Source organism: Ornithodoros turicata, chromosome 10 (assembly GCF_037126465.1).
Source record: "Ornithodoros turicata isolate Travis chromosome 10, ASM3712646v1, whole genome shotgun sequence".
Taxonomy (NCBI): Eukaryota; Metazoa; Arthropoda; class Arachnida; order Ixodida; family Argasidae; genus Ornithodoros; species Ornithodoros turicata.
Window position 1 is genome coordinate 35,371,061 of NC_088210.1, and position 27,791 is coordinate 35,398,851.

The following is a 27,791-nucleotide window of genomic DNA, read 5'->3' on the forward strand; positions in this document are numbered from 1 at the left end:
CACCTGGGGTTCTTTTGACGTGTGCCGGAAATCTCCTACACACGTACGGTGCTGGAAGCAATGTCCTCCAGATTGCTACCGTCCATGGACAGGATCGAACGCGTGCTCAGCATGTCAACACGTTAACGCCAAAAATCCTGAGGTAAAATCAAGTACAAGGTATTATAGCAATTGAGGAAGCAATAAACTAGCGGATGCGCGGAGCCACCGCTATCTTCCCCAACAACACAAGGCTGTCCTATGGATATCCGATGTACGTCAGAAGTTGGATGTTGGTATATCCTGGGGATAACGAGTTTCATCCAATATATGTACGAGCACATGTTCAAGTGAGAGAAAGAAGGAGTCCTCTGAGACGTCCGAAAGATATCCATAGGGACGTTAAGCGAACGAGGGAGGGACATTTTATGGACATGTCTTCCAGCTAAAGCTCCTAATAAAGCAGGCATAATATATTCTTAATATTAAAGCACACACGCTATATTACTAATGTGAGTAATTTAATTTATCTAACGACATTGTTGAACTACATTAAATTAAAGGTTAACACAGTAAATGCTACGCCCAGAATTTCTCCAATGGGAGAGCCCCTCAATTTCTCGGCTCTCATCGATTGTTCGCTTTGTGTCGATACGCTGACGTGTTGTGCGCAATTTCGAATATTCCAAGAAACACCAGTTCTTTGGTGTTTCCGAAAAAGGAAAGGGGAATTTCACCCACTCATGTTTTCTTGTCGGTTATGTTTCGAAAATGATGAAATTTCCAGTTTCAGTCACGGCATGTTGTCCCTTAATTCTTAACTGTCTATCCACATTAAGGATGCAAAAAAAATATACTTTCATTAAATATGTCACATCAAACGCTTGAATCTCAGAGAAAAAAAAAACAATGTCACGGGCAAGCAGCGCAGAACATTGGATGTCTGTCGGACGTCCCTGAGGAGTCCTTTCTCCACTTGGACTTGTGAGCGTACATATATGCCGGACGAAACTTGTCCCAGGATATTCCAACACCCAGCTTCAGACGTACATCGGATATCCTTAGGACTGCCACGTGTTATTGGGGCATAGATCACCGCATACGTCTATTTCTGGATATCCTGAGGATATCGCTTCCGTGCTTTATTTTCTTCATCCACGCTGGATATCGGAGTGATATCCATCACACAGACGAATCCGACCACGGACGTTAGGACATTAATCGTACATCCACTCGATATTCGGTGTTGTTGGGGTTCCCGGCGCTGGGAAGAGGTGCAAATGACATGGTCGCTATAACCTAATTCCAGAAGGTCGTGCTTCAAAGGCACTGCAATCCCACCAATTTTATATTACTTCTACCGCTTCGGCGACAGATAGAGTTTTGATTAAAATAACGCCCGATACTGTATTATTTCCTTATACGTATAGTTAAGTTAAACTTGCTTCCTGTCCGCAATCTGAAAAGTGGTAAGACCGGGCGTAGACACTGCATGCAGAATATGTTCTTATGGTAATGGTAGTCTGTATTACATATAAGGTTTGTCTGCCCGTACGTGTAGCGACGTGTTGCACGTGCCGTAGGATAGGACCGACATATTCATATTTCAATCGGCCGGGGTATCTATTCCGCAACTACACTGCTCCACTTATGCCGATAGCATCTGCGTATGGGTTTCAAGCGAGAACCCTGGACAGCTCAGCCAAGCCATTCAAGATGGCATTACTGCGGTGGAGAACGGTGGTCACTGCACGCGGGCTAAAGCTTTCCCCGCTGAAAACACGCTATATGCTTCTAGGGCGTGGAAAAAGGTGGCCTCCACTGCCTCCTTTGCACGGTACATCCTTACCAAGAGTTAGGACCAACCAGCAGTTCCTTGGCATTGTGATCGACAGCCGCTTATCGTGGAGGCCTTTCACAAAAGAAATGAAATCTAGATGTCATTCGACTCAGAACCTCGTCCGACGGCTTGTATGCCCTCAGCGCACAATGGTGGCCATTCATAAGGCTACGACCGTTGCCAAGTACATGGTTTCTCATTCGCTCGCCCATGGAGCAGGTTCAGAGCAAAGGCCTACGAAACGGCCTTTCTGGTTTTGCGCGTAACGAGGCCGTGTATGCGGAGTCACCAGCACTATGCCTCTTCTTCAGCTCGTCACTCAGCAGAACAACCGCTGGCAAGGCCCTCATCGGGAGACTGAAAAAGCGCACGAAATCGCAGCCACCATCCGCACTTTCACCGAGGTAGTGCAATGACCCATAAGAAGCCGCCTTGGACAATTTCCGAAAATCACAGCCAACTATACCTAGCTGGACTTCGGAAGGAAAATGAGCTCTCTGACGCCGTTGTTCAGTACTTGCCGCCGAGTGTGTTCACGACGTCTATGGCACCCACATTTACACTGCGTTGACAAAAGAATGGGCAAATAAGGCATAGCGTACTGCATACCATCACTGAAGCTAGAGTGGGCAGAAAGCTTGGAAGGAGAGCTAACATCTACTGACGCACAGAATTGATGGCAATAGCTGAAGCGCTTATTGCTGCAGGGACAGCCAAGTTGCCAGACATCATTGTACTCACGGATTCACGAGGCGCTATCACACTCATCGACCGCCACTCTGAGACATGCTGTTTCGCAGGAGAGGCCCGGCACCAGCTGACAATGCTTACATCCCGCGGTACCGCGGTATCGCTGCAGTGGATACCTTATCATAAGGTAATTTCAGGGAATGACCGAGCTGATGAGCTGGCCAAAGCAGCTATAAAAATCGAACCGAAAGGCCAGGCGCCTTCAAATAGTTTCGCCTGCTCCAGAGCTCTATGGAGAAGACATGTATGGAGGCTACATCCTGAAACGCGAACGGGAGACGGGTCTGCACCCCCACCCTGTGAGTGGCCTCTCCAAGGGTGAGGTTTCCCTCCTGCTTCGCATCCGATCTGTAGTGCCCCACACTTTCAAACTCGGCCGCACTTCCAGTCCAAATTGTCGCCAATGCGGTGAGGAACACATTATAATGGTGTGTCCGGCTACATCCGACGCCAGACGGGAACTCCAGAAAGCAGTGCAGCACCCTGGAACATCAGAGCTACAGATTGAGGAGACCGTCCATCTACGCGGCAACCTCCAGCGCCGCGAATCCGTACAGAAAGACCTGCTGAACTTTCTGAAGGCAGTGCAGGAAACAGTCGGCCGTTGGCAGTAACAAGAGACGAGCTCGTACGCTGGATGCATCTGCGTTGCCGCGTGCGCTCTTATGCCGATGGCTACACTAAAATACTCAGTTGGGAGAAGGCCTGGAAAATATGTTGAACCGGTCAAGAGCGTCTGAAGCGTCCGATGTTCGTCCAAGATCATCTTTCTCGAGGATCTCCCTCCTTGATGCACTTAACTCATGACAGAAGAATGCGTCCAGTCGAATGGCGAGGACCTTGGGGTTCTTTTGTAGCTGAAGGCGCAATTAATTCTTTTCGTAGTTGCGGTGGTGTGCCATACACAAGCTCTCCCGAAGACGAGGCTACATGTTTTTATTTCGACGGCCCTTGGCCGATGGTAGTTTCATAAACGAGTGCCGCGCAAGTGCGTTGATGTGAATAGTTTGTACCCCACTTTTTCAATCCCGGGATTCAGATAAAACCGAGCGGCATGGACAGCATTTGTGCAGTAGCTCTGACCTTTCCTGTATGCGTCTCTCCACAGCGTTGTGTCAATCAAGACATCTGTCATAACTTAATGTTTTCCATTGTGTTTCAGTATATGCAGCGCTTTTTATTAAAAGAAAAGCTCGTGGTACTCTTTTTAACGTTCTTCTCAAATAAGAGGCTCAGTAGCTTTACGCGCAGTCGTTACATGTACTGCCATTCGATTTATTTAATACTTGACGAAACCAGGCTTCGACATACAAAGCTGATTGATCGAAGCATGAAAACCTGACAAGCAACTGGAAAGAAATGCCCCGGCTGCTTAACGTTGAAGAAAAAGCTGTCAAGTGAGCGACGTTGAAGGAGACGTGTTGTGTAGACCTTTCGTCCTGCACTTAGCGTTCATTTCATCTGGGACCTGGTTGGCTTCTGTCGTGTACTCATCGTCCAAGCTTAAACCGACCCCGTGTTTCAGTTGTTCATGAGCACGACCCCACACACTCCGACGATACCCCTCAAAGGTGCTACGCAATGCACAGGTCGCATCGCACAAGGAAGGAAATATGCTATTAGGGTGCTGCGGAGGCAGTTATATCATTCAAACATTGACGGGTCACGTGCTGTCGTTGACTGTGATTAGCCCAATTTAGTCTCCCAAAACTGTTGGGCCTCAGAAATGAGATGACAGTGGAAAGCGCCCCAGGAACTGAATAGTGTATAAGACCTTCTCTTGCAGGCCTTCAACGAGCTGGAAGACCAACTGAAGCGTGAAAACATTTGCATTGCCATCAAAGAGAAGCTGACCAAGGATTCTGGCGTGGCAGCTGAGGGCTCTTATGATGCCATCATTATCAAGCTCCTGTCCAAGCAGAGAGCACGAGGTAATCCTTCGTCTCTCGCGGAAAAATTGTCATTATATGGCTTATTTTGCGACATCAATTGAGGTTAGCTAATCTAAGTAATATAATAATGAAAGGGAGAGAGTACCCTTTTATTTATTTATTTTTTTCCTATCATCAACATCCTCATCCAACGTCGGAATCATAGCAAAGACCACTACCCTACGAGTCTCAGCCGCTAAAGTTAACGGTTAAAATAGTGGCGGTATTGTCAGTCAATCCGATCTGCGTGGCTCTGTGTTGTCCTGGCGCCGTGTTATCCTTGGAAAAATAATAACGCCGTTGTACTTTTGCAGTCCTCGCCAGCGGAACTCCTCTAAAGCCTGGCGTCGTTCATTCATCGATTTTCAGGAAAAAAATATCCCGTCAAAAATGCGAAGACAAAATTTGGAGCCACGACCGTCGCACCGAAAACTTGATCCGTCAAATTCCATTCCGTCCATATGCGAAGCAGCAGAAAAAGACTTATTTTCCCTCAGGTACTCTTCATCATATTAAGAGTCTTCGTGAGACCTCCAATGTACATACAAGTAGAGTACATCAATCAATCCTTTCATAGGGGGTCACTCTCAAAGTTGCTAAAAGTTTGAGAACTGTGCAAGTGCCTACATTCTTCCATTTTGTGAGTTGTGATCACTACAGGGGTCGGCTCAGTTTTAGGGCCACTATACACTTCATAATGACCTTCATTAACGACAGCATATCACCGGCAAAATAAAGCTATCTAATGACGATTGTGTGTCACGTCAGGATATGTCATGGACGGAGAATCAGAAAGATTTGCAATCAGCATTAAACGCAGTGCGATCGTTTGGAAATGAAATAAATAAGGGTAAAAGTGAACGTGACGACTCACCCGCGATTCTAATTTTGCTGCAATGAACCGAGTCATAAATACCAGGGTGGTTCAATAAGTAACGTCGTACATTTTATTGACAGCAGTTAATGAAACTCTCACTGCTGAAGGTGTGTAATCGTTTGGGAAGCGCTTCCAGCGGAGCTTTTTTGGTCTTGGTGTGCATTCAGCCAACCCTTGCTTAGCGTCTTCGTCGAGATTGCTGGATATGTGCTGGTAGTCAGGCGAAGATGAGCTGGGCTTTCTTCGTCACAATGTGTTTCGTTGTTCGCTGTTTGGCCCATTTGATGTTCAACACTCTAGTAACTAGAAGGGGGTTCGATAGCTTCGGCCCTTACAGCAGCGCAGCTCGTTACGCATTTGCTGCAGTGATATACAGGCATTTACCATATACTGTGGTTGCCATTACGATGGTGGGTTTCAAAGGAAATGAATGACTGGACTTCTTGGGATCCATCCATTTATGCATAAGTGTCTACCTATAGGATGCTGGGGCTTCCAAAAACAATATACTTGACCTATCAGCAACAGCAAGAATAGTGAACAGAATATTTTAAATTAACTATTAAGGTTAGTTACTGCGAATGCCCATCGTATTTTGGAGTTACCTTTATGCAGGATTTGGGCTGGAATTAGGGAAACTGTCACAGTTTGCTCTTGTTTCAGCCGGTTACATAGCAACAAATTTTAATGATGATGATACACACAATATTTCATTTCATTCACGCTCAGTTTTCGACTCTATGCTTCCGTAGTTTGGTAATCGGTTCAGAGTTGAATTATTTCATGGTACAGGTTCTCTCGCCGACCGAGTTGTTTCGCCTAATGTCACTCTATTGTGGAATTACGACTCAAACTTGTGTGGTTGATAATATTCTGTCTGCTTGGAACGGCTTAGCCCAAGAACACTTCACCTTACTTCTCGCGTGTACACTAAAATTGATGTAGGTGAATTGATTATGTTAATATGTGGGTATGAAGTAAATAGCTGTGTAATGTGTATTCACACATGATTGCACTTTGCACAAATTGACGTGTGATTTTTGCTTATTTACATGATGTCTCGTATAAGCGATGCCAATTAATATAGTGTATCTACCGACTGCTCACAACGTCCATGACGGTAAAAGTAAATGAACGGGAAGAGCTGTCTCCCACGATGTCTACACATCATATTGTGGTCCCCGAATGTTTTCAAGCTTCATGGCATTAGCTTTTTATCCGGGGCTGCCGCTATCCAGAAACAGAACTAAAAAATGATCAGGAAGGGAGTTGCCTCAGGACAGAAGCCGTTTCTGTCCTGAGGCAACTCCCTTCCTACATCTCTACCGGTTCGCTGGATTTCTACCCATCTAAAAAATGATCAGTATTCTGCCTTCAGCTGTATATGACGAAACACCAGTCCGTTTTCGTGCATTATCGGACAGTCCTTGTTTGCGCGGGGGTACAGGGGTTACTGTAGACACTCTGAATTTATGAAGGAGGCGCAAAATTCCCATTGAGATGAGGCGCCAAAGTGTTATCTCAGGTGCCACATGTGAATAAAATGCCCCTTTTCCTGAATCGATCAAACTGCCAGCATAGTCAAGGCTTTGTCGATTGATGCGGTAGAACTCACGACGACCTGAAAGTGTTGACGGGTTCCAGGATGTTTTACACAACTTTCAGTCTCATGTGTGCCATGAGCTGCCTGGAATTTTTGGGCATGGAAGGGTGCACCGGTTTGGGATCCACCGCCGCCCCTGCTTGTTTGGATTCATCCTCTGAACAACATGAAAGGAAGCTACATGGTACGGCTTGGGACAAAAGTTTACGGAACATAGCACTGGCGTATTACTTCATCGGAGCGGCCCCCTGCTATGTATCAGGAAGAGATTGAATAAGAACTCATTCCATCCCTCAATATGTGTCTCTGCTCCCGTTTGCCGCGAGGCTTTCGCTCAGATGGAGAAATGCGACACCCCGGTGTTCCGTAAACTTTTGTCCCAAGCTGTAGCTCCACTGGTAGACTTTGGATGAATAAAACGCACTGGCTATCCTTTCATTGGTCACGCAACTGGCATGACGTGTAATGTTTTACCATGTTATGCCATTACGATGTTCATAGGTGTCATCGTCTTCGGGTCCGACCAAGAAGTTGCGGGCGTCATGCGAGCTGTCCGCCGCAACAACGCCACGGGTCACTTTGCCTGGATCGGAAGCGACGGTTGGAGCGCCCGCTCTTTGGTCTTCAACGGCAACGAAGCCCAGGTGGAAGGGACACTCTCCGTTCAGCCTCGTGCGCGCCCCGTGCCAGGGTTCCAGGAATATTTTCTCAGCCTCACCGTTGCCAACAATGACCGAAACCCGTGGTTCACGGAATTCTGGGAAGACTATTTCCAGTGAGTGAATTCTCTGTTGAAGGCACTCAGCCGTTCCACAGTGCTCTCGTGATAGTCAGAGCCAGCATAAAAGTAGGCGATCAAGCTGGAGGCGAGCGAGTCGGCAGCTAATGTGAAATGGAACACTTATTTGACTCGGTATATCGATTCGACCCGAAAACTCCTACCAGTGACGGCGGCAAAACGAGTAAATTTATCGAAATATTCTGCGGGAGGATTTTAAACATGGTAAGAAACCGGGCACAGCTCCATCGTCCTACGTTGATGCGCGCGTTTAAACGATGCCCCAGGGGGGCGTTCCTCAAAACTTTCCGGAGAGAAATATGCTAAACATGCAGCTTTCACTCACGGCGTCCTCAGTAAGCCTGAGATGCATTTTGGTTTTGTTGGTGGAACGTGTTTATGCAAAGTTTTTCAGGTGTGATAACGTGCGCGTTATAAAAAGCGTTTTTCCCGAAAAAGCAGTTTTTTACCTGAGCACATGTCGTCGAAGACACACGGACAGAAACCTCGTACACAGAGGTTATCTTCAACATATTTGACGAGACCGCGTTGTTCGGAAGAATAATAGAAAAATGGGAAAAAGTGTCTCTGATTGCGTCGGCCCTTCAGTGATGAATGTAATAGAAAGTAATCATAGTTGGCACTGAATGCTGTGGATATTGACCGTCGATGTATAGGTTAAAGTTCCTGTTGACTGTCAGCGTCGGTATTTTCAATGCGCGTGCGCGCTACGCATCGAAAAATACGGTAATAGATTTTATTTACTACTGAAAGGAAAAGGCTGTCCTGAGCAAAATTCATTCCAATGACTGAAAATCTCCCTGTCGAAATACCCTCCTCCATGTAGGGAATGCACTGAACTCCCCCGACGTCCAGACTGGAGGCATCTTCACTTAATTGGTTTATTACTACCTTGAGCAGCAAATATTATGCTCCCTTTTTGAAAGAGGAGTTCTTCCGCCGAACAAACTACGTCGGCAGAAAAATGACGAAAATGTTAAGCCCTTGCAAATCGCCCGGACTGTTCTTCGTTGGCCCTTAAAAAGGGGGAACAAAAGAGAGAGTTTTTAACGATTCTCCAATTTCTCGTGAGTTATGCAAATAAGCGGAAGATCCATCTGCATATTTGATTACGTCCGCTGTATTGTACATTTCTGCTTGAGGAAGAAAAGCGAGCGCCTAATGGGAATATTCCACCTGGAATAGATGCGATGACCTTCACCAGGAAAAGATGCTCACAGTAAGTGAATTAACGCGGTTTTCACTTCTCTTAACAGAAGACGATCATGATGCCACAGAGGCGGGAAAAACCCCAGAGACACAAAAGAGATCCAGTGTCCTTGTGTCTCGTGTTTTTCTGCGTATATGCCACAGAAGATTCGGAATCTTACGTAATTTATGTAATTCATCCTCGTCTCTGTCGTACACAGCATTTTTGCTTTCCATCTCATATTTCCTAAACACTTGTTTAACTGCTCATGACACTGATGCCATGGCGGAGCCTGTGTGGAATAAAGTAATATCTGAATGAAGGTTAGAACAGATACAACACCTGCAGACTCTCAAGTAATAGGATTTATATACAAACAGAAAACATTCACTAGGTATGCTTCGTTCAAGCCGATAAAGACACACGCTTCCGTTTGACTATCGTCAGGAATCTCTTGCTGTAATTTCGATAACGATAAGGAAGCAGTGCTGACGCATACACCTTTCAGTTTATGAATGTAGTGAGCCTCAATGATTTCGCGCTCCGTCTTATCTACATGCCTGTCCAAAACGGCTGTGTTGACAAAACATTATGCATGAAAAATTTCTGCAATGAATGGCTAAATGGTGTGCCGCGAATAGTGGAACCATGCCCTCAGACGGATATGTAGCCCACAATCTAAGGGATACCATTTTTCTATCCTACTTGCTGTCTTTACACACGGTTCGTACAGCCACAGTTATTTCGCGGTGCTTATACGGTTGTGGCGTGCATCTCTGCAGGCAATGAAAGCCACCATAGCACGTACATGGCTAGTCATAAACTCAGCGTCATACTGCGTAAATATGGCACACGATGACAACGGCTGGCCGTAAACGCTGTCTATCATACGGTCCATCACTAGGGTTGGATTGTACTTTAAACCGTTCAAAAGTTTTCACCGGAAAGCCCTGTGTTACCTCGGGATAGTGGGCCGCATTTCATGTAGCGAATTACTCCATTCACCCTCATTAATTGATCTTTCGTTGTTGCGGCTTTATTTTTACTTTTTACTATTGTGCACCTAATAGGGTTCGCAAAACTCCTTTTTTTTTACCCTAATTTGGAGTTAAATGCGACATGTGCCTTTCTACAGATCTCGTGTGTTCTTGTAACGCTGCAACTTGTATAGACGACCTGCGTCGTCATTGTACCTCATTGATTACGTAACGCTGCCGCGCAAAGCATGATGGTGGCCGCTATCAGCCTAAGCCGCTTCTTGCAAATACAGCTTATTGCCTCCTCTCCCTCCGTTCGTTCGCCGTTCTGCGAATTGAAGAACCCGCAAATGATTGCAGCTTACTTGGAACCTGCAGACATGAGTATTTAGACAAAAAGTGCAACACGCTTTCCAGAAAATCTTTTTTTCCCATTCAGTACGCGGGGACGTACAATCACCACTCGCAGGCGACGGTGGTTCGTCTTCATGGCCACGACCGGTGAAAGCACGTTCGTGATTGGCTGCCGCCGTTGAAAACACGATCCTCATTGGCTGACTATTAGTTGTTCCGTCACGTCGCTTTCTCTATCTAGGTGCTGTTGTTCTTGCCCACCACAGCAAGATATAAGTCTTCTCGTGACGTCACATGTTTGTAAACAGAGCGTCGTCTATAGTGTCGTACAGCAATAGTAAAACTGATTTCCACCAGACACGTTGAATAAGGTACTGCTATAGTAGATCCTTTTTGTAGTAGATCCTTGTCTTTTTTGATTCCCCTTTTTGTTTTGTTTTTCTCCTTCCTTTTCTTTTTCGTTTTCCCCCTTCCCCCTTTTTCTTTTTTTTTCGGAATAGCAAGCCGGCTCTTTGCCTGGCTAGCCTTTCCTTTCTTTTTTTCTTAATAAACATATCCCCCCCTTTTTTTTGTCTATGCGCGCTGGCATAATCGGAAGGGTAAAAATTCAGGGACGGTTAATGCTCGGATTTAACACGAATGAACCGCTACCGAAGAAACGTCACTGTGACGTAATTATGACGTTGGTACCGAAACAGCGCGGGTGGAGAACGAAAGAACGAGTGGCTTCTTTGTATTAGTGGTCGTGTCTTCGAACGAAGGCTTCAACCCAAGAGTGTCATCGTCTGAAAGTCAATGTCGTAATCCTGTGCGACTTAATTTGCGCTTGTTTTGCATGGAGACACCGAGTGTAGTTCGAGAAAAAGTCGTGCCCTTCAGGCATATTTAGAAAGGGCTACCGAAAAGATGGGGCTACCAGTAGAATTGCCCAGAACAATAAGGCCTAATAATATGTAAGGAATTGTTGTAAAGAAAATGTTCCACGTTGAAACGTGGCTTTCTTGTGACTTATTGTTGTCGGCGCTGCTGTACCATCTGACGTCATTTGATTGTAAACAGGGAGACGTTTGTTAGGGGTGGTGTAGACACCTTCGTCGCTACTTTGTTGAAAAATGGTGATTAAAGAATTTTAGAACAGAGTTTCTACTGGGTGTCATTGTTCCTCACGTAGAGTGACGACGAGAGCTTTGTGAGTTGACGCACCAATGTTCGATTCTCGAAGAAGTTGGTGGTCAGTTTGTTGCACAGATACAATTCCATCTGAGCTTGGCCGGGAATGCGTTGAAATTAGTACCCGGCAGAATACTTGGTTTATGTCGATGTGCTGTGAGTGCGGGAACTATCAAGTTCAGAAGTAGATTGTGGCAACTGGACGTCGCAATTGGACGCCGCAGGTTTCACCGTAGCATCCATTCTCGTTGCTTGGCTGGGCGTCGTTCTTTGGAGGCAGCTTGTTGTGCAGGCAACGTACGCCTCGGAACTTCCCATCCTGACTAGATTCACCCATTCCACAAACAGAAGAAGAGAGAGACAACACGACGCACGGGGGAGGAGGGTTTTCCGAAAATATCCAAGCACCTAGAGTATGAGCGCATCGCAAGATCAAAATAAACAGTCGACTACAGTTTTTTAAACCAGACAAGTTTCTGGCGATTGAGTGGTGTTGTCGAGTTAGGTTACTTTCCACATTGAAATATATTATCAATTTTTACTACTTTACTATACATTTTTTGCACTAAGAGTGGAAATACGATTACTTGTCGTTTAGGGCCAGAAAGTTTACATTATTTATTTACACTCGGGTCCGTGGGCATATGACAGAGGGGAGTGGATGTGCATATTATATAAAACAGAAATTAATAAGTATTATAATAGATATAAAAAGTGCAGTATGAACAAACGTTACTCAGATATATAGATAGGTCGTGTCTCGGGTTTCACTTTTGTAATTATGTACCAGCTCGCCCTTCTGCCATTACTCGGATAGAATTTCGGGGAGAATGGAACATTAGTTATTGCATCGAATATTGTAGCTAAAGCAGAGTTAAAACGGGGGTTGGTTCCAATCTTCTCAAGTACAATGAATAAATGATTGAAAGCAAGTTGTATATCATTATTCCAGCCTTATGCTGCTCATCAAGTGATAGTGAGTTTGAGTGCATCGCACGCTGTAAGCTCTCTTTGTGCTAAACCACGAACGCTATTCCTTACGTACGCAAAGGTGACACCCACTGGTAGATGAGTTTTGTGAAATAACGGAAGTAGAATAAGTTCAATTGGATTGATTAGAGTAATGGAGAACCCATATAGACGTAGCATATTCCAGTTTTGATCGATCGGACTCTTAACAATTTGACGGCGTTAGGTAGCGTTTCAGAAATTTCGTCGAAAGTAACCATGTCGCTAATTATGCCATCAATATTTAGTGACCAAGTAAGAGAACAAGTTATATGAACACCAAGCTACCGGTAGGATGAAACTGGTTCAAGTAATAGGAAGATGCACAAGTCCGTGATTGATACACGTAAGGCTTTGCACGTGGTAATACCATTAACGATTGCACCAACAGAAATTGCGGTCACTTATGTAACAGAATAACATTTCGCAGTCGTCGGCAAATAAATGCATGTTGCACATAACACGGTAGATCGATATCGTCTAACTTCTTAGAAGATTGGACTGTACTTGATTCAAGAACAAGTTTCGCTTCTCGTGTATATTAAGAAGAAGAAGAGGACGAATGACAGACCCCTGAGTGAAGGCTGAGCGAAGAGTCGTGAATGTGACGAACGATTGGAAATCTATATTTAGTTGTCGAAGGCTTTGGAAAAATGCAGCGAGCATATGAGTATACGATGTGAGTGAAGGAGAGCTGCGTTTTACGAAAACCATGCGTGAACATAGTACGTGGTCTAAAATTCCGCAAGGAATGCTAGTAAGGGTTCGATAATTGATTTTGTATTAGCGCAGCGGAGCAACTGTAGCTATGAGCGGCGTACAGACGCGGACAGATGGAGAGGGGATATGTTTATTGAAAAAGAAAGGTTAGTCAGGTGTAGGCCGACTTGCTATTCCCGTAAGAAAAAAAAACAGAAGGAAGAAGAGACATGATGCGTCCTGGGACGACTTCAGAGGTCGACATTCGTCTGGAAAGTCTGCAGGAAAACGGTTATTACATTAATTACGTACCATGGTGCAAACTAAAGATGTAGCAGGATAGATGATTGCCAAAGCGTCACGCAAGCTCATATATGGTTCCTCAAAAGAAATATGTGTCATTGTACTTCTGGGACTAAACTGACAGCATACAAAACTTAAATACGTCCACTTCTAGAATATGGCGACATTATGTGGGACCCACGTCCTAATTGATTGTCTGGAATCTGCCCAGAAAAAAGCCTCCCATTTTGTATATAATTCGTACGGGAGAGATACCTCGGTCACATCGTTGTATGAAGGCCTGTTACCTTTAGCCTGCCGCAGACAAGTAAGGCATTTTTTTCATAGTATTGTACATGGTAAAAGCGGTCTTAAATTCGACGAAAGTCGTACCACCAGGCAGAAACACGTTAACCTAATCAGTGAGTTTCGTTGCAGAAAGCAGTTGTTCAATTGTTCTTTTTTTCTTCGCACTACTCGCGAATGGAACAAGCTACCACCACAACTGACGAACATTCCTGGCTCCGCAGCTTTTTCTAAGGCAGTTACTGACCAACTAAGCATGTTGAATTAGGCGATCACTTGTTTTTTTGTACTATTTTCGTTATGTTAGGCTCTGTCTGAGCCAAATTGATGCTGTGTCCTTGTGTTGCTACTTGTGCTCTCTCTGCCTTGGCCCTCAACTGATGGCCGGCAGTATTATCCAAATAAATAAAAATGACCCTGTAATCTTAATGCCAAGTGTTGTCGGTGAAATCAAGCACTGTCGATGAAAATCACTCGTTAGACAATCTTCCCCCATCTGCATGGTTTCTTCCACTTTTCTCCAGCAACGTCCCCCTATCATCCTTCTAAACTCCGCTTGGATTTCCGAGAATCCGAATCTGCATTCACGGCTTCCTGTGTTAAACGTCCCCGACGTTATCACCACTAACGACGGCAAAGTGAAGACTGCTCCGCTTGGTATGACTGGATTAAACAGCGATAAGCGTCCTTCTCTGATAACCGCGCTGATAAGGGTTCCGTTTCTTGGTTATGGCGATCGTGTCCCCGGAATATGTTTCAGGACCCATGTAAGAAACATTTGAAAGCTTCAGAATTATATGCAATCCACGACGCTTTCAATGCGGATTGAATCCGATCCGCATCGAGTTTCTCAAAAGCGTTCGGTGCGTGATGCTGCTACACGGTCCAATTCAATGCGTATTGAAAGTGAGTGAGTGAGTTGCACCTAAATCCCACCTGAAAGGCTGGCTTGTCGACAGGTGGCGCTAACAGCCCCGAGGCAGTACGCTGGGATATTCCTAAAAAGTATAGAATAGTCGAACCCGCGTCGTACTGTTTACTAAGCCGGGGCGCGGTGTCGAGAGGGGTCGAGATTAAACAATTGAGAAACCGCCGTCGCCCGTCATACCTAGACTGAAACCGTAACCGTGAAATTCCATGGGCTTGTATAGGAACATTTGCAAATTAATGTAACGCTTTTGTTTACTACCTATAAATTCCCCGAGTTGGAGGACGCCAACGGCGGTCTCCAAGCAATCCCGTTTAACGAACTGGATCGGGTTAAGCAGGATCGCAGTTCGATCGTGCTCGAACGTGTCCGCGCATTGGCTGTATGCGAAAGTGTTTGTGTGACGGGGGTAGGAACTTTTGCCACGAGTAATTTTTGATGAAATTCTAGTTGAATTAACTCTGAAATGGGACAAGTGAATCATTTTTCTTTTGTCAGAAACAGAACGCGCATGTCGAAATACAACAATAGCTTTTGACGCAATGTTGTTTAAGGTGCCGGTGGCCGAACAGCCTTCCCACCCCCTACAACGGCAAGTACGACCGTCCGTGCACCGGCGACGAGAGGCTCTCCAAGCGGAACGGCTTCGAGATGGAGCGTCAGCTGCAGTTCGTCAGCGACGCCGTACTTGCCTTCGCGTACGCTCTTCGAGATATGCACAAAGCGGTGTGCGGACCAAAGTACATCGGCCTCTGCAAGGACATGATCCCAGTGCACGGGGCGAAGCTGCTACCCTTTCTGCAGAACGTCAAGTTTACAGGTGAGAGGAAACATGGGATTGCTCCGACACTGCTTAATTAATGTCCGTTATGGGAGAGACCGTGAAAAATATTTCGGGCGAGCGTATCGATTCAGTTTACAGAAAGAGCCCGAAAAATAAGCCAACATGATCTGCTGTCAAGACACTCCTCTCAAGTAAACAAGTTATGGTGGACTAGACAAGGCGTTTCATACCAAATCCATTTCTTCGCGCCCTCCTGGTGAGTCCATATGTGAAATTGGACTCTTGCAGACAAACGGTCCCCTGCCTTTCGTACATCCGGAGAGTCACCTACACTGAGCCAAAGGAGATTGTAGGCAGAGCCCAGGACCTTTTCCATCTGCCCAAACGTCTGTACACCTGTCATAGCGACACTTGCATCGCGATGCTAGTTGGCGGAATCAAAGGGGGAAAAACGTCCGGCCATGAATGATAAACGAAGGGCGAGTTTGTTCCTAGCTGCACAATATTATCCGACATAAAGTTGCTACGCTCAGCTTCATGCTGGTCGGACTTGAAGGGAGGTTCTAAACATGGACTTCCCGCAAGCCGCGCTTGACAATTTCTAATCTTACATAAGCATGTACTTTTGACTAAGCACGACTTGTGTGCATAAATAACAGAATTTCGGCCAAGAATACATTCGAGCGACATGGGTGGCTTTCTTTACTGGTTTGTTCCACTTGTATGATATCGTCTAGGCTCAGGACACTTCCCATATAGATAGTCCACGGCGAAAGATTCTCTTCGTCGACCGTGTTATGTCCAAGAACTTGTGACAAGGAACCAAACCTCGTCGCAGCTCTCATTTGCGCTTTAAGGACAACACGATCGTAAGATGTTAAGAGCAGGCAAAAATACGGCTCTATGCGTATTTATCGCAACAGCTCTTTTGATAAATACGTGTTACGATGGTCGACGTGGCGTGACTGATCTACCGGCTATTACGTCAGTCAACAAGCTCTATTGTATATGGTTGCATGTATGTCGCATCGCCTGAAAGCGGCGTGTGGACTACTTCCATGAGACATCCAGAGGACCTTTCGTTTCAGGCCTGACGAATGACTCGTTCCAGTTCTCGAAGCAGGGTGATGGTCCTGCCCGCTACAACATCCTCCACTTTAAGCAAGTGCGCCAGGGCGATTATCGATGGGAACAAGTCGGAGATTATCGCGAAGGCATCTTGAGGCTAAATATGTCTCAACTGCAGTTCCAGCTAGGATCCCCATCGTGGCCCGCGTCTGCTTGCAGCGCCCCCTGTCCCAGAGGATGGGCCAAGAATTTGGTGGAAGGGGAAACCTGCTGTTGGCATTGTAATCCTTGTGCACGATATCAGGCAAGTTTATAAAGTGTTGGCTGTCAGACAAGTATTTCGAAGCTCAGTTAGCACACGCCGAGTTGCGTAGGATTAACGAACGTTATGAACCAACAGAAGGGGCACTCGGCAATCAAGCGGTCCGCTAGCACCTTCTTCAGGAGTCATTTCAATGTCACTGACAGACAGACTGCGCAACATGTGGCTGCTTACATTGGAGCAGCCTAAAAAATGAGGGGAATGAGTTTAAAGATATAATATGTAGAACAAACAATAGAAAATGCAGAGTGGGGGAATCGTTAACAACTTCTACCATAAGAAAAAACAGTATTCTGTTAGTCGCGTAGTTTGCGAATGTAACGTAAAACCGCATGGAATTTCAAGCGTCTGTACCAACAGAACACCACTTACGTGGATTTATCATGAACGGCAGCCCAATCTAGTTCCATATGGTCCTTGGACCTAGAGAGTCGTCTACTTTAGTGAATCGCCACAGACGAAAGACAGAAAGCGTGTTTGTGATTGGAGTGACTTGTGAGGGTCACGATGATGTCTCTTTGCAGTATCTCGCTTCGGAAACCCACTGCGAGGAATGTCCTGCCGGGACCCTACCCACTAGCGACCAAGAAGGCTGTTTGCCCATCCCCGAAGTGGCCATGAGCCCCGCTTCCCCTTGGGCCACAGGTGCGATGGCCTTCTCCACCGCCGGTATCGCCGCTACGCTCGCCGTAGCCGCAGTGTTTCTCCGTCATAACGACACCCCCGTGGTCCGAGCGTCGAGCCGTGAACTGAGCTACGTTCTTCTGGGTGGTATACTTCTTTGTTACGCCATGACTTTCGTCCTGGTGCAAAGACCATCGACCATTGTGTGCGGCGCACAGAAGGCCGGGCTCGGTCTCTGTTTCGCCGTCGTCTACTCGGCGATCCTCACCAAGAACAACCGAATCGCGCGGATTTTCCGCGCGGGTCGTCGTAGCGCCCGGAGACCAGGCTGCATCTCGCCCAGGTCTCAGCTTCTAATCTGTGGCGCTTTGGTGAGCGTGCAAGGGTTAGTGACTGCAGCGTGGCTGGTGGTGCGTCCACCACGAGCTATCTACTACCATCCCACGCGCGAGGAGAACATGCTGGTGTGTCACTCGAGCTACGGACCCGCATTCGGGTACCCGTTGTGCCTGGTCGCTGTGTGCACGTTGTACGCCGTGCTGACCAGGAAGATTCCAGAGGCCTTCAACGAGTCCAAGTACATCGGCTTCGCAATGTACACGACTTGCGTCATCTGGTTGGCGTTCTTGCCCATCTACCTGACCACGTGGAAGCACGTGGTGTTGAACTTGACGAGTACGGCGGTGGCCGTCAGCCTCAGTGCGAGTGTCACTCTGGCATGCCTCTTTGTGCCCAAGTTGTATATAATTCTGCTGCATCCCGAAAAGAACGTTAGGAGTTCCATGATGCCCAAGTATGGGACACTCAAGGCGACTGCAACCAATAGGGTAGAGTCGGCCACACAATCCGATGGTATGATAACTTTCAGTTGTTACCTTTATGTGTTTGTTAGCACCGCGAAGAAGCTGTTGCTGTTGGGAAGATATATACAGGGGGCGACAGTGGGAAAAAGGCCGGGTTCGAACCTTCACTATTGATGCATTCTTTCCCCCAAATTGACGAGTCAGTTAGGTCCAGAACTGAAAGGCCCAACTCCGGCAGACAAGAAGAGTGCCCAAAACACAAGCTCTCGTGCTCCTCAGTTTTGTTGGCTTTCGTGCACGAGCCGGATGACGTTCGCCCGTGACCGACGATGACGGTGCCTATATAGCAAGTAACCCGGGGCCGACGGTAGCTACACAGAGTCGTGGCAGATTCACTCGGCCGCTCGTCATCTAACCAATAAGTTTTGGTTTCTGTTTGTAGTAATTGTACAAGTCTGAGAGCCCAACTATGGTTGTACAGCACGATGAGTGGACTTCTAGACAAGTGGAACTGCACCTCACACAAAAGGCAGTTTTCAGTCGGCCCCCGTTTATCAGTTATCCCGCGCCATCCGGACAGAAAGCGTGGGGACATGTAATCCAGTTTCACGACAACAATTTGCAGGAACCGCTGAGGAAGGTACACTTATCTGGACGGATTGGGCGTGTTTTTTGTTGTGTGCGACCTACATTTCGTCAAGCTGAGAACTTTGAGGGTTTTTTTTTTCTTTTGTCCTTTCCCATCGTACACGTTGACCAATTTATTCATTTGACGCCGTTCGGAAAGGTGATTCTGTAGCTTTTGGCGATGTCTTAGACCATACACGCCTCTTTTTGGTCAAAGCGTCGATAATAACAATTAGCGTAGCAAGCAAAGCTTTACTACGCAAGAAGAAGAAAGATGGGGGGGGGGGGGGATATGTTTATTAACAGATGAAAAGGAAACAAGAGAGCTTATACATGAAGCTATCGGTGCTGTTACTCTGGAGGATGCACGAGGGGCACAGAGAACGGCATCGGTATTTTTGATTAGAATTTTCAGGAGCCACACTACGGAGCTCACATTCTCCCTCCGAAATAAGCGTGGGCTTCTCCTGTGGAATTTCATTTATCCCCCGCTATCCGGTCCTCCATTCCTATTGTACGTGGGGTCTACCAAAGGCTTCTTTTTGCTTTTAGTCGATACATAAGTAGCGCACGGTTTCGGCTAGAATTATAAATTACGTGCTTGTAACAGATACTCGAAATAAGTGGGCTTTTTGGGTGGCACGAGGAGACGGCTGCCGTTCACTTCTCATCACCTAATGTTTGTGACAGCGGGAGGGCCTTTTATGAAAGCATAAGATCGTGATGATGATGATGATGATGATGATGATCGTGATGATTATGTCTCATAGTATTGACAACTTGAGAGTGCTCATTTCTGTACGGCAACGTCTGTCACACGAAGCACCTTTAAAGGGACGAAACTATTCCTTCTAGACCACTGACCACGGTATCGGAAATCGCACGCGAAATAGTGGCGCAGTTATTCGACGGAATACATGACAAGAGCAAACGCCGCATGTTGAGGGTATGCCGGAATTCCCTCTCTGGAAAAAAGCGAAAACGTCATTCCCTACACCACTAATGAGAGCACGGTGCCCTCTCACTCCCCCTGTGAGGGAGTGACGTCACGCTGATCTCGTCGTCGCCGTAGCCTCGGCAGCAGCGCTGATCTTTAACATCCGCTTGTGTAATATCTAAGCACTTTTAGACGAAAATAAAAGAATCCAAGCATTCTTTTCTTAAAAAGAAACTAGCCTAGTAGATCGTCGGCTAATGCCGAACATAGTGGTATCTGTTTCGTAGACGAGCTTCTGAATGCCCCGTGGACATTTCAAAGAAATGCGTCGTGGTGGATGGCCCTGCAAGTAACGGGGAAAATGTTCATGAGCCACAAATAGGAACCCTCCAATTATACTCCCGAAAGAAGTCAGAAAGGCAAGCAAGAGACAACCATTTTTCAGCGACGGCTCAGTCGGAAGAAGTTGCCTGCGTGGTGGTCGATAAGGCCGCAAATATTTGCAGGATTACCGCTGGCATTCCCGTTCAAACAATGCCTCGTTACACAACAACGCTTATTGTACCGTCTTGGAAGGAAATGAAATTCCTCGGGGTGAGCTGCAGAAAACCATTTAGTATACGTACTGCGGCCATTCTGGCAATGGCAGGAGCTTCAAAGAATGTTCGCTAATCGAACGAGTACGAGGAAAAAAATCTTTTAAAACACTATAAAGCACCAATCTCAATAAATACCTGGGCCCTCAGTACTATTACGTCACAATTTCTGTCCAAACTGCGCTAATAGGTTTTTAGAAAATGAAAATTACGGGCAACACTGTGCAGAGGTCGCCCCCTGCCAACTCAACTTTGCACGTCAAGTACGGCGCCAAAACTACATTGCATGCGCATAACACTAGGTCTGAAACAAAAGTAGTCGGCTACATGTGGGCAACGCATAGTCATCGCTCATCATGAGCAGCGAGCTAGTCGGGAATCACTGTTACTTCACAAAGTGGGGATTATTTCCCGTCAGACGTCGCCCGAGCGGTTTTAATGCAATTTTACTGGAAAATTAAAAATATTTGGCGTCTCTTGTCACATGTATCACTTTGTATATATATATATGGTTTTATTAGCTTGTCTATAAACAGCGCGGCTTGTTGGCTGAAATAATATTTGAATCTATCAAGAACAGTAGGATAATCGGAGAGCAAAGGAAAGGGGAAAGCTGTCTGTCATAGTACTTCAAGACAAACCTTTGGACAATAATGAAATGTGCGTCACCATTACTGATGAAGACGTCGCATTGTTGTTGTCGAACATTGTTGGTTGCAATGACGACAGCCATGAATCAGACGGCACTGAATAAGCACGTGTGGTGACAAGCCAGAAATGCACTCAGAACTGCTTTTGTGATGCTATTTTTTTTAGCACAAGAATAATGTTACCCAACCTAGTACCAAGAGCTAGTAGAACTTTGTGCTTATAGTAATCTTGCACAAATGAGTACGGAAAATTTCGTAAGCATTAGAAAATAACTCCAGGCCTCGTAGACAGTTGAAAATATCGTGTTCCGCTTATCCAGACATTTTCGCGAGGAGCGGTCAAGTCGGGATAGTCAGTTGTATTTCGTTTCGCGACGCATGTTTTGTTCAAGATTTTGTGTCCCGGATCCTAGTCTGTCCTTCTTGACGACCTGGCGAGCTAACTGTAATCCTCTAATTGACAGTCACGTACGTAGCGTTCCTTTATCTCTTTGTATGTTTCTTTCCCTTTTGTTTTGCTTCAATGGAAATTCGCTACACCCGTCCTAATTACCGTCCTGTTTATCGCCTCATCATTTAGCTTCCCAGTGGTGTCTCGTAATTGGAGTTTAATGGGAGCAAGACAACTAGAGACGAAATATAAAGCTTCTACTTGGGGCGACCACTTGAATAGCATGCCGAGGACAACTTTGGTGTCATCAGCGGCCGTGGTAGCGAGAGGTAGACAATCCGCCGCCTCATTCTCAGGGAGGATTCACCAACCCCAACAACACCGAATACCTTCTGGATGTACGAATAATGCCCTAACGAATTCGTACGTCCGATGGATATCCCTCAGATATCCATCGGACGTGCGAAGCCGTTGAGACATTATTCGTACATCCTGAGGACATTCGGTGTTGTTGAGGAAAGTTACTTCCAGCTTATTTTCAGGCAAGGTGGAAAGCAAGATTTATCGGATGTTCTTGGCTAATGGCACCGGCAGAAGAGTCGGAAGAATCGGTGAGAGAAACTATTGAATGAAAATTGTGCTCATGATCACTAGGGGGAGGGAAGTTCCAACCCGGTACAACCAGTGGAGTAGCGCTCTATCCAATAGGAATAATTTTTTTCTCGAAATATTCCCCTCGAAGGTAAAATTCTTGTCGTTGCCTACACATAGTCATCGACGACTCAAACGATGCAATATGGTAGATGGGCCTTTCATATAACCTCGACCTAGCTTAGGCTTTTCATATTTGGCCCTAGGAAGGGCAATAAGACGGGATTACCTCGACGCGAATGAATGACCACGTATAAAAGGCCTCGTGTGAGCATATATAACTCCCGGGGCCCCTATTTATTTATCGACGGCAACATTGGTAGACTTGGTTGTTATGGTTACGACTTGTTTTTGCAGCGTACATTTTGCGGGCCATGTTCAGTGATTTCTCGATGAAAAAAATCGCTTAGTAATCGTGGTTCTTCTGGCAACCTCACGATGTGGATTTACCCGCTCAAATCACCCCGGAGGATGACGTGCAACTTGCAGTTACTGCGATGCCCGTAATTGGTTTTTCTTTCCGACAAATGTAGAAGGTTCCAAGTCTTAAAGGGGCATCCGGAAACCCATCTATAAAACCACTATGTTTGGCATCGGTTAATTTTTTCGTCCGAAAAGTGCTTAGATATTAAATAGAGGAATTTTAAAGGTAAGCGCTGTGCGGCGTGACGTCACTCGATAAATAGAGGGTGGCGCTCAGAGCAGAAAAGGCGACGTCCAGACCGTGCATTCCTTTCTTCAATGGGGTGATCTGATTCGTTGTGTAGGGGCCTTTTTCCAGAGAGGGAATTCCGTCGACTCAAACGATACGCCACTACTTGGCCTGGGATTTCGGTCAGTAGTACATAAATAGGGCGCAGAGTAGCGACACACGACGACATCTTGGGTCCGGCGGCAATGGGAGCCTGGCAACCGAGGGACACCGAAAGGCACGGAAAAGGAATGCGATACTCTGTACCCCTATTTAGTTACCCCTCTACATTGCACTAACACATGCGCCCGAGACACCAACTACACTTCATGTAGCTCTCCAGCGGCCAATCGAATGTTCTTATAGTAGTGGGCTTCCGAATTGTCGTGTTTTCTTGCGGCTGGGAGAGACTTACACCAGCACTTCCGAAAGTCCACTTTGAAGAAAGCAGGGAAACTGTTTCACTTCCACAGCATACGGGAGATGTTGACAGAGTCCATGGAAGATGCGTTTCGCATGCACACCGCCGTAGTTACGATGTCGTCATACAAGTGAGAGCATAGTGTTTATGTTATGAACATTACAAGTAGCGTGATAATATTTTCACTCTGGTGACACAATGTTGTTTTTGGCTCGACAGGCATTTCCGAACCGAGCACACTGGGAACCTGAGAGCATGCTGCAGACAAGAAAATCCCCGATTTACTTTCAACTAAGCCAATTGTTAGATTCGTTATTATGAGCTTTCTTTGTTTTCCTTATTCCGACGTTTTCATTCTCGAGCGCTCCTCGATCTCTGGCAGGAAAATTACGACAAAATGTACGCATGGGAGTTAACCAAGGCCGCTCAACTAGTTCGGTCGCTGCTGTCTGCGAGAAACTTGAGCGCAACAGGCTTTCGAAATCGACTGGAATGGACGCGACCATACCTTGTCGGGTTAAAGTAAAAAGAAGCTTCCGTCGACATTGCATATCGAGCGTATGTTGGGGAAATTGCTCGGGTTGAGTTCTATGACTCATAGCTAGGGTTCCGCGTTTTCAGTTCTCATTTTTGGGCGGTTTCGGCGTTTTTCGATGCTTTCCCTGGCGTGTATGTGGTCTTCCCGACAGTTATCGGCGAATAGAAATCCCAATCTAATTTCCGCACGACGGTCATTCAACATGGTGTTGTTCTACGGTTAACGAAAAAGTAAACCATCGTATTTCTGTATGATTTTCTGATCTCCATGAAAAACTTGCTGGGCGTCACGTCCTGGAATTCGGTGTTTTTTGATTAAAACCGAAAACGCGGAACCCTACTCATAGCGAATAAGGTACGCCAGTCTATTTAAGCCCTACGGGGGTTCAGGTATAGGGATGTTTCTTCACAGTCTGTCTTTTTCATAGACCCTCATTATTTACGATACTGACTGGAAAGTAACTGTTCTCAAGCTGAAACACACAACAGACGAATACAACACAATTTGTATGTGTGAAGAGAGTGTCCCATTAGTTGTGTCGGGAAGCAGATGCCAGCGTAGCGTAATTGGTTAGCACACTCGACCAGCAATCGAGATTCCCGACTGCCATGTTTCGGTTGCGGCTCGTACATGTTGTACTGTCATAGTAGAATTTACTTGGAACACATATGGTGCACGTATATTGCCGCTGCAGTATGTGGTGATTTTGCGCCGTTTTAATGTGGTTCCGCGGTGAATTTGAAAGACAAAGACGATTCGTAGTAAATCGCGTTCGCTCTAAATTGGGACTATGGTGAGCTAGAAGGACTGAGAAGAAGTCCTTCTAGCTCACCATATAGGACCGTAATCCAGCGACCCCCTTGTAGCGGACGACGACAACGATGGCCACGCGCGTGGAGCACCCGCTTCTCAGTTCCACCGGCGCGGCCATGGAGATAGGCCACCATCATCGCCACTCATGTAGAGGAAGACATTTGGTGACCCGGACGAAGAACATCACGTCCGGAGCAATTCGGCCCTTCACCATCCCAAATTTGTGACGACGCCATCGAGCAGCACTACCTCCGGCGCCTTCACTCCTACCGCATCTCGGTACTCTTCACTCCTCTTCTCACTGCCGGCCGCGACATTCGAGCCTTGCGCTCACCTGCCAGTCGCGGCAGCCGACGCCTTGGCACGCTTCAGCCCGTCTCGGCACCTCACTCACTCCACCTGGGACTCTCGAGCTTCGGCTCCCGTGCCGGTCACTGCACCCCAGGACCACGACACCTCACTCTCTCTCGCTCGTATCTACCTGACGGATCGCTGTTCCCGTCTCCATCCTCTGTGAAATTCCGCCAACGTGTGCCGTGCCCCTGTTCGACCACACGTCACCACGTCTGCACGTCTACCACGGTCGCCCTCAACTGCAGCTTTTCCCAGACGCGTTACCTGGACTCCAGCTCTTGCGATGCGTCCGCAACGCATCTGACGGCCGGGGGACCCCTGTAGCGGACGCTGGACGACGACAACGACGACAACGATGGCCACGCGCGTGGAGAACCCGCTTGTCAGTTCCACAGGCGCGGCCATGGAGATAGGCCACCGTCATCGCCTCTCCGTGGCATACCATCATCGCCGGTCGGGACTCATGTAGAGCACCACCACCTCCTCTACACCCTGAGCTAAAATGTGTTGGACCGAGGCCCACCTAATACGTCTTCCGAAACGAACAGAGTGCCAATGCAGGAGTTTATGCAACCAGGTTCAACACATAGTTATTAGGGACAACGTTAATCAATACACGAGCGACGAGTATATTCTGTAGATTATGTGGTCACTCTCATCAATACAATATACGTGGAAGGCGCGAGAAGAATGTATTATTCGCTGGGGGGAGCTAAGGAGTCTCCGTAACATCCACCTGTTCTCCTTATTGATGTACGCAAATGGTATCGCCTAAAAGGATATATGGCATACATCGTACCAAGAGAAAGCGCCTTTCTCGTTATATACATCTGTCTGGAAAAGGCACGTATTTTCGCTTTAATACTAAACAACGTGCCAGTCGTGAAGCAGGCAACGCAAAGTTTCGTTAAAAAGTAATTCTTACCCCACGGAGGCAAATCGTCACTGGCATTCCTTTAGCGCTTGCAATTCAGAGACCACCCATTATAAACCTTCTCACTTTATCTTGCGAGAAGACAAATGGCATCCTCCAAATGCGTTTTACATTTGGTACTTTTGGCAGCTCACAGTAAACGTATTCTATATGCAATTCACTTTGAGCTCACGCTCCATAAGCCATACTCACGGGTGTCCTAAAAAACGAGGTAACGCCAACGGTTATTTATTTCAAATGTGCAGCAGCATTGACTCGTGCTCAATTCGTCTCGTCTGCTGCCTCTTACCTTTTCCTGGTGGGCAACCACGCCTCCCAAGAATGAAAATTTCAGTTTCTCGCTGTGCCTGTATGAATCCGTCCAAACTCTTTCAAATGCGGGTGAAGGACGTCATTCATTGCTGGATAAGGGAGCGACAAAAGTATGTAAACCGAAACCAATTAATTACTGCAACAAATGACCCGCTTCGGTGGCACATTTCTCTCTAAAAGGTGTCCACTGAAGGTCCCAAAAGGGGTAGTACCCACTTTAATGCCGACGGCTTTAGAAGTAATGTTTTTTTACGAAATTCATTTGAATTTTTATTTAAATAATGGGCGCCTCCCACTTATTCACACGGTGTGCAGCTTGTAGGTGGTATCGGATAGATACTTGTAAAAAAGAGAGTTCGTCGATTGGTGCACCCGTTCGCGAATTATTTAGGCCGGGGATTTAACGACACCCTATATATATAAAAGAATAACAGAAGAAGAACAGTCTCTGTTCGAAATATCGGCGGCTTCTGTCCTGAGGCAACTCCCTTCCTACATCTCTACCGGTTCGCTGGATTTCTACCCACCTATATATAAAAAGGATTTCCAGCTATGAAAGTTGAAATTCGTGCAATTGCTGGTTGGGAAAAACAACTACAACTACGAAATGACGGACGCTCGGAAAACATATATATATATTTTTTTTTTCTGTCGCGCCTTTGTGTTAACTCAATTACAGTTACTTTAACCAAAAGCGGTGACTAGTTATACCTGTAACAATTACTACCCAACACTGAAAAAAAAAAAAAAGATCCTAACACGTGTCCCGTTCAGCGCATATCAGTTATATTGCGCATAATCTCCTCCGATTTGGAAATCCAAATCCCTCGTGTAAGCTATTAACGTGAAAGCAAAAACAAACTTTTTCACTTTAATACACTTTTCGTTAAGAAGTCGTTAAGAAGTAGCTGCAGCCACTTACAACCTCGCTTCCTCATGGGCTCAGCATACGACATTTAGGAACTACAACAGAGGAAAGAAACAAAAACGAAACCGAAGTCATCGCCAAGTTTAGGTCACTTCGCTGAAAAACGCCATTCTCCAAACTGACTTCCGCTCAAGCGTAACGTGTCGGTGTTTCTCTACGAAGCCCCTAAACCGAGGTTCGCTAAACGGATAGGCTCCGAAGAACGCATGATGGCGCCAAAGGGCATCATGGCGTTTTATGTTATTATGTTATGTTATGTTACTTGTGGCACGACCTTCGTGGATATAATGCCATTCGGGACCCTAATGGCATTAGACGATAATCTCATTTGATCTGCCCTTGTGGCACAGGTATAACGCAGTGTTTTTCGTGGGCTTTACGGCGAGCTTTCCCGTGAAGTAGGCCCAGGACGCACCTTCCTGCTCTCAGTCACAGATGTTTCGCGGAATAAAGTAAGCTGTTTTTCTGGCCCATCAATCCAGCTGTTTTTATAAAGGAATTCTGCTTTAATCTTCATCGGCTGGATAAAAAATTAAAGAAGACGTCTTGTGAAAGACGAAAAGACGAGTCTTGCATCAAGTGTATCTTTCTAACAACTTGAATCGGGAGTCTTTGGCAATTCTAGGAAGGAACACCATCTGCCTCTGCTTTGTTA

At 46.3% G+C, this 27,791-nt stretch overlaps 1 protein-coding gene across 3 annotated transcripts in view; it reads left to right on the top strand.

Moving 5' to 3' along the window:
• Positions 1-27,791, top strand: part of LOC135370038 (metabotropic glutamate receptor 2-like) — a 151,419-nt gene that overhangs the window by 111,927 nt on the left and 11,701 nt on the right. For all 3 annotated transcript variants that reach the window (XM_064603708.1, XM_064603709.1, XM_064603707.1), the window contains exons 5-9: positions 4,356-4,500; positions 7,482-7,755; positions 15,247-15,512; positions 16,565-16,848; positions 17,391-18,342. In XM_064603708.1, coding sequence (XP_064459778.1) covers positions 4,356-4,500; positions 7,482-7,755; positions 15,247-15,512; positions 16,565-16,848; positions 17,391-18,342 — 1,921 coding nt within the window. The remainder of the gene's footprint in view (positions 1-4,355; positions 4,501-7,481; positions 7,756-15,246; positions 15,513-16,564; positions 16,849-17,390; positions 18,343-27,791) is intronic.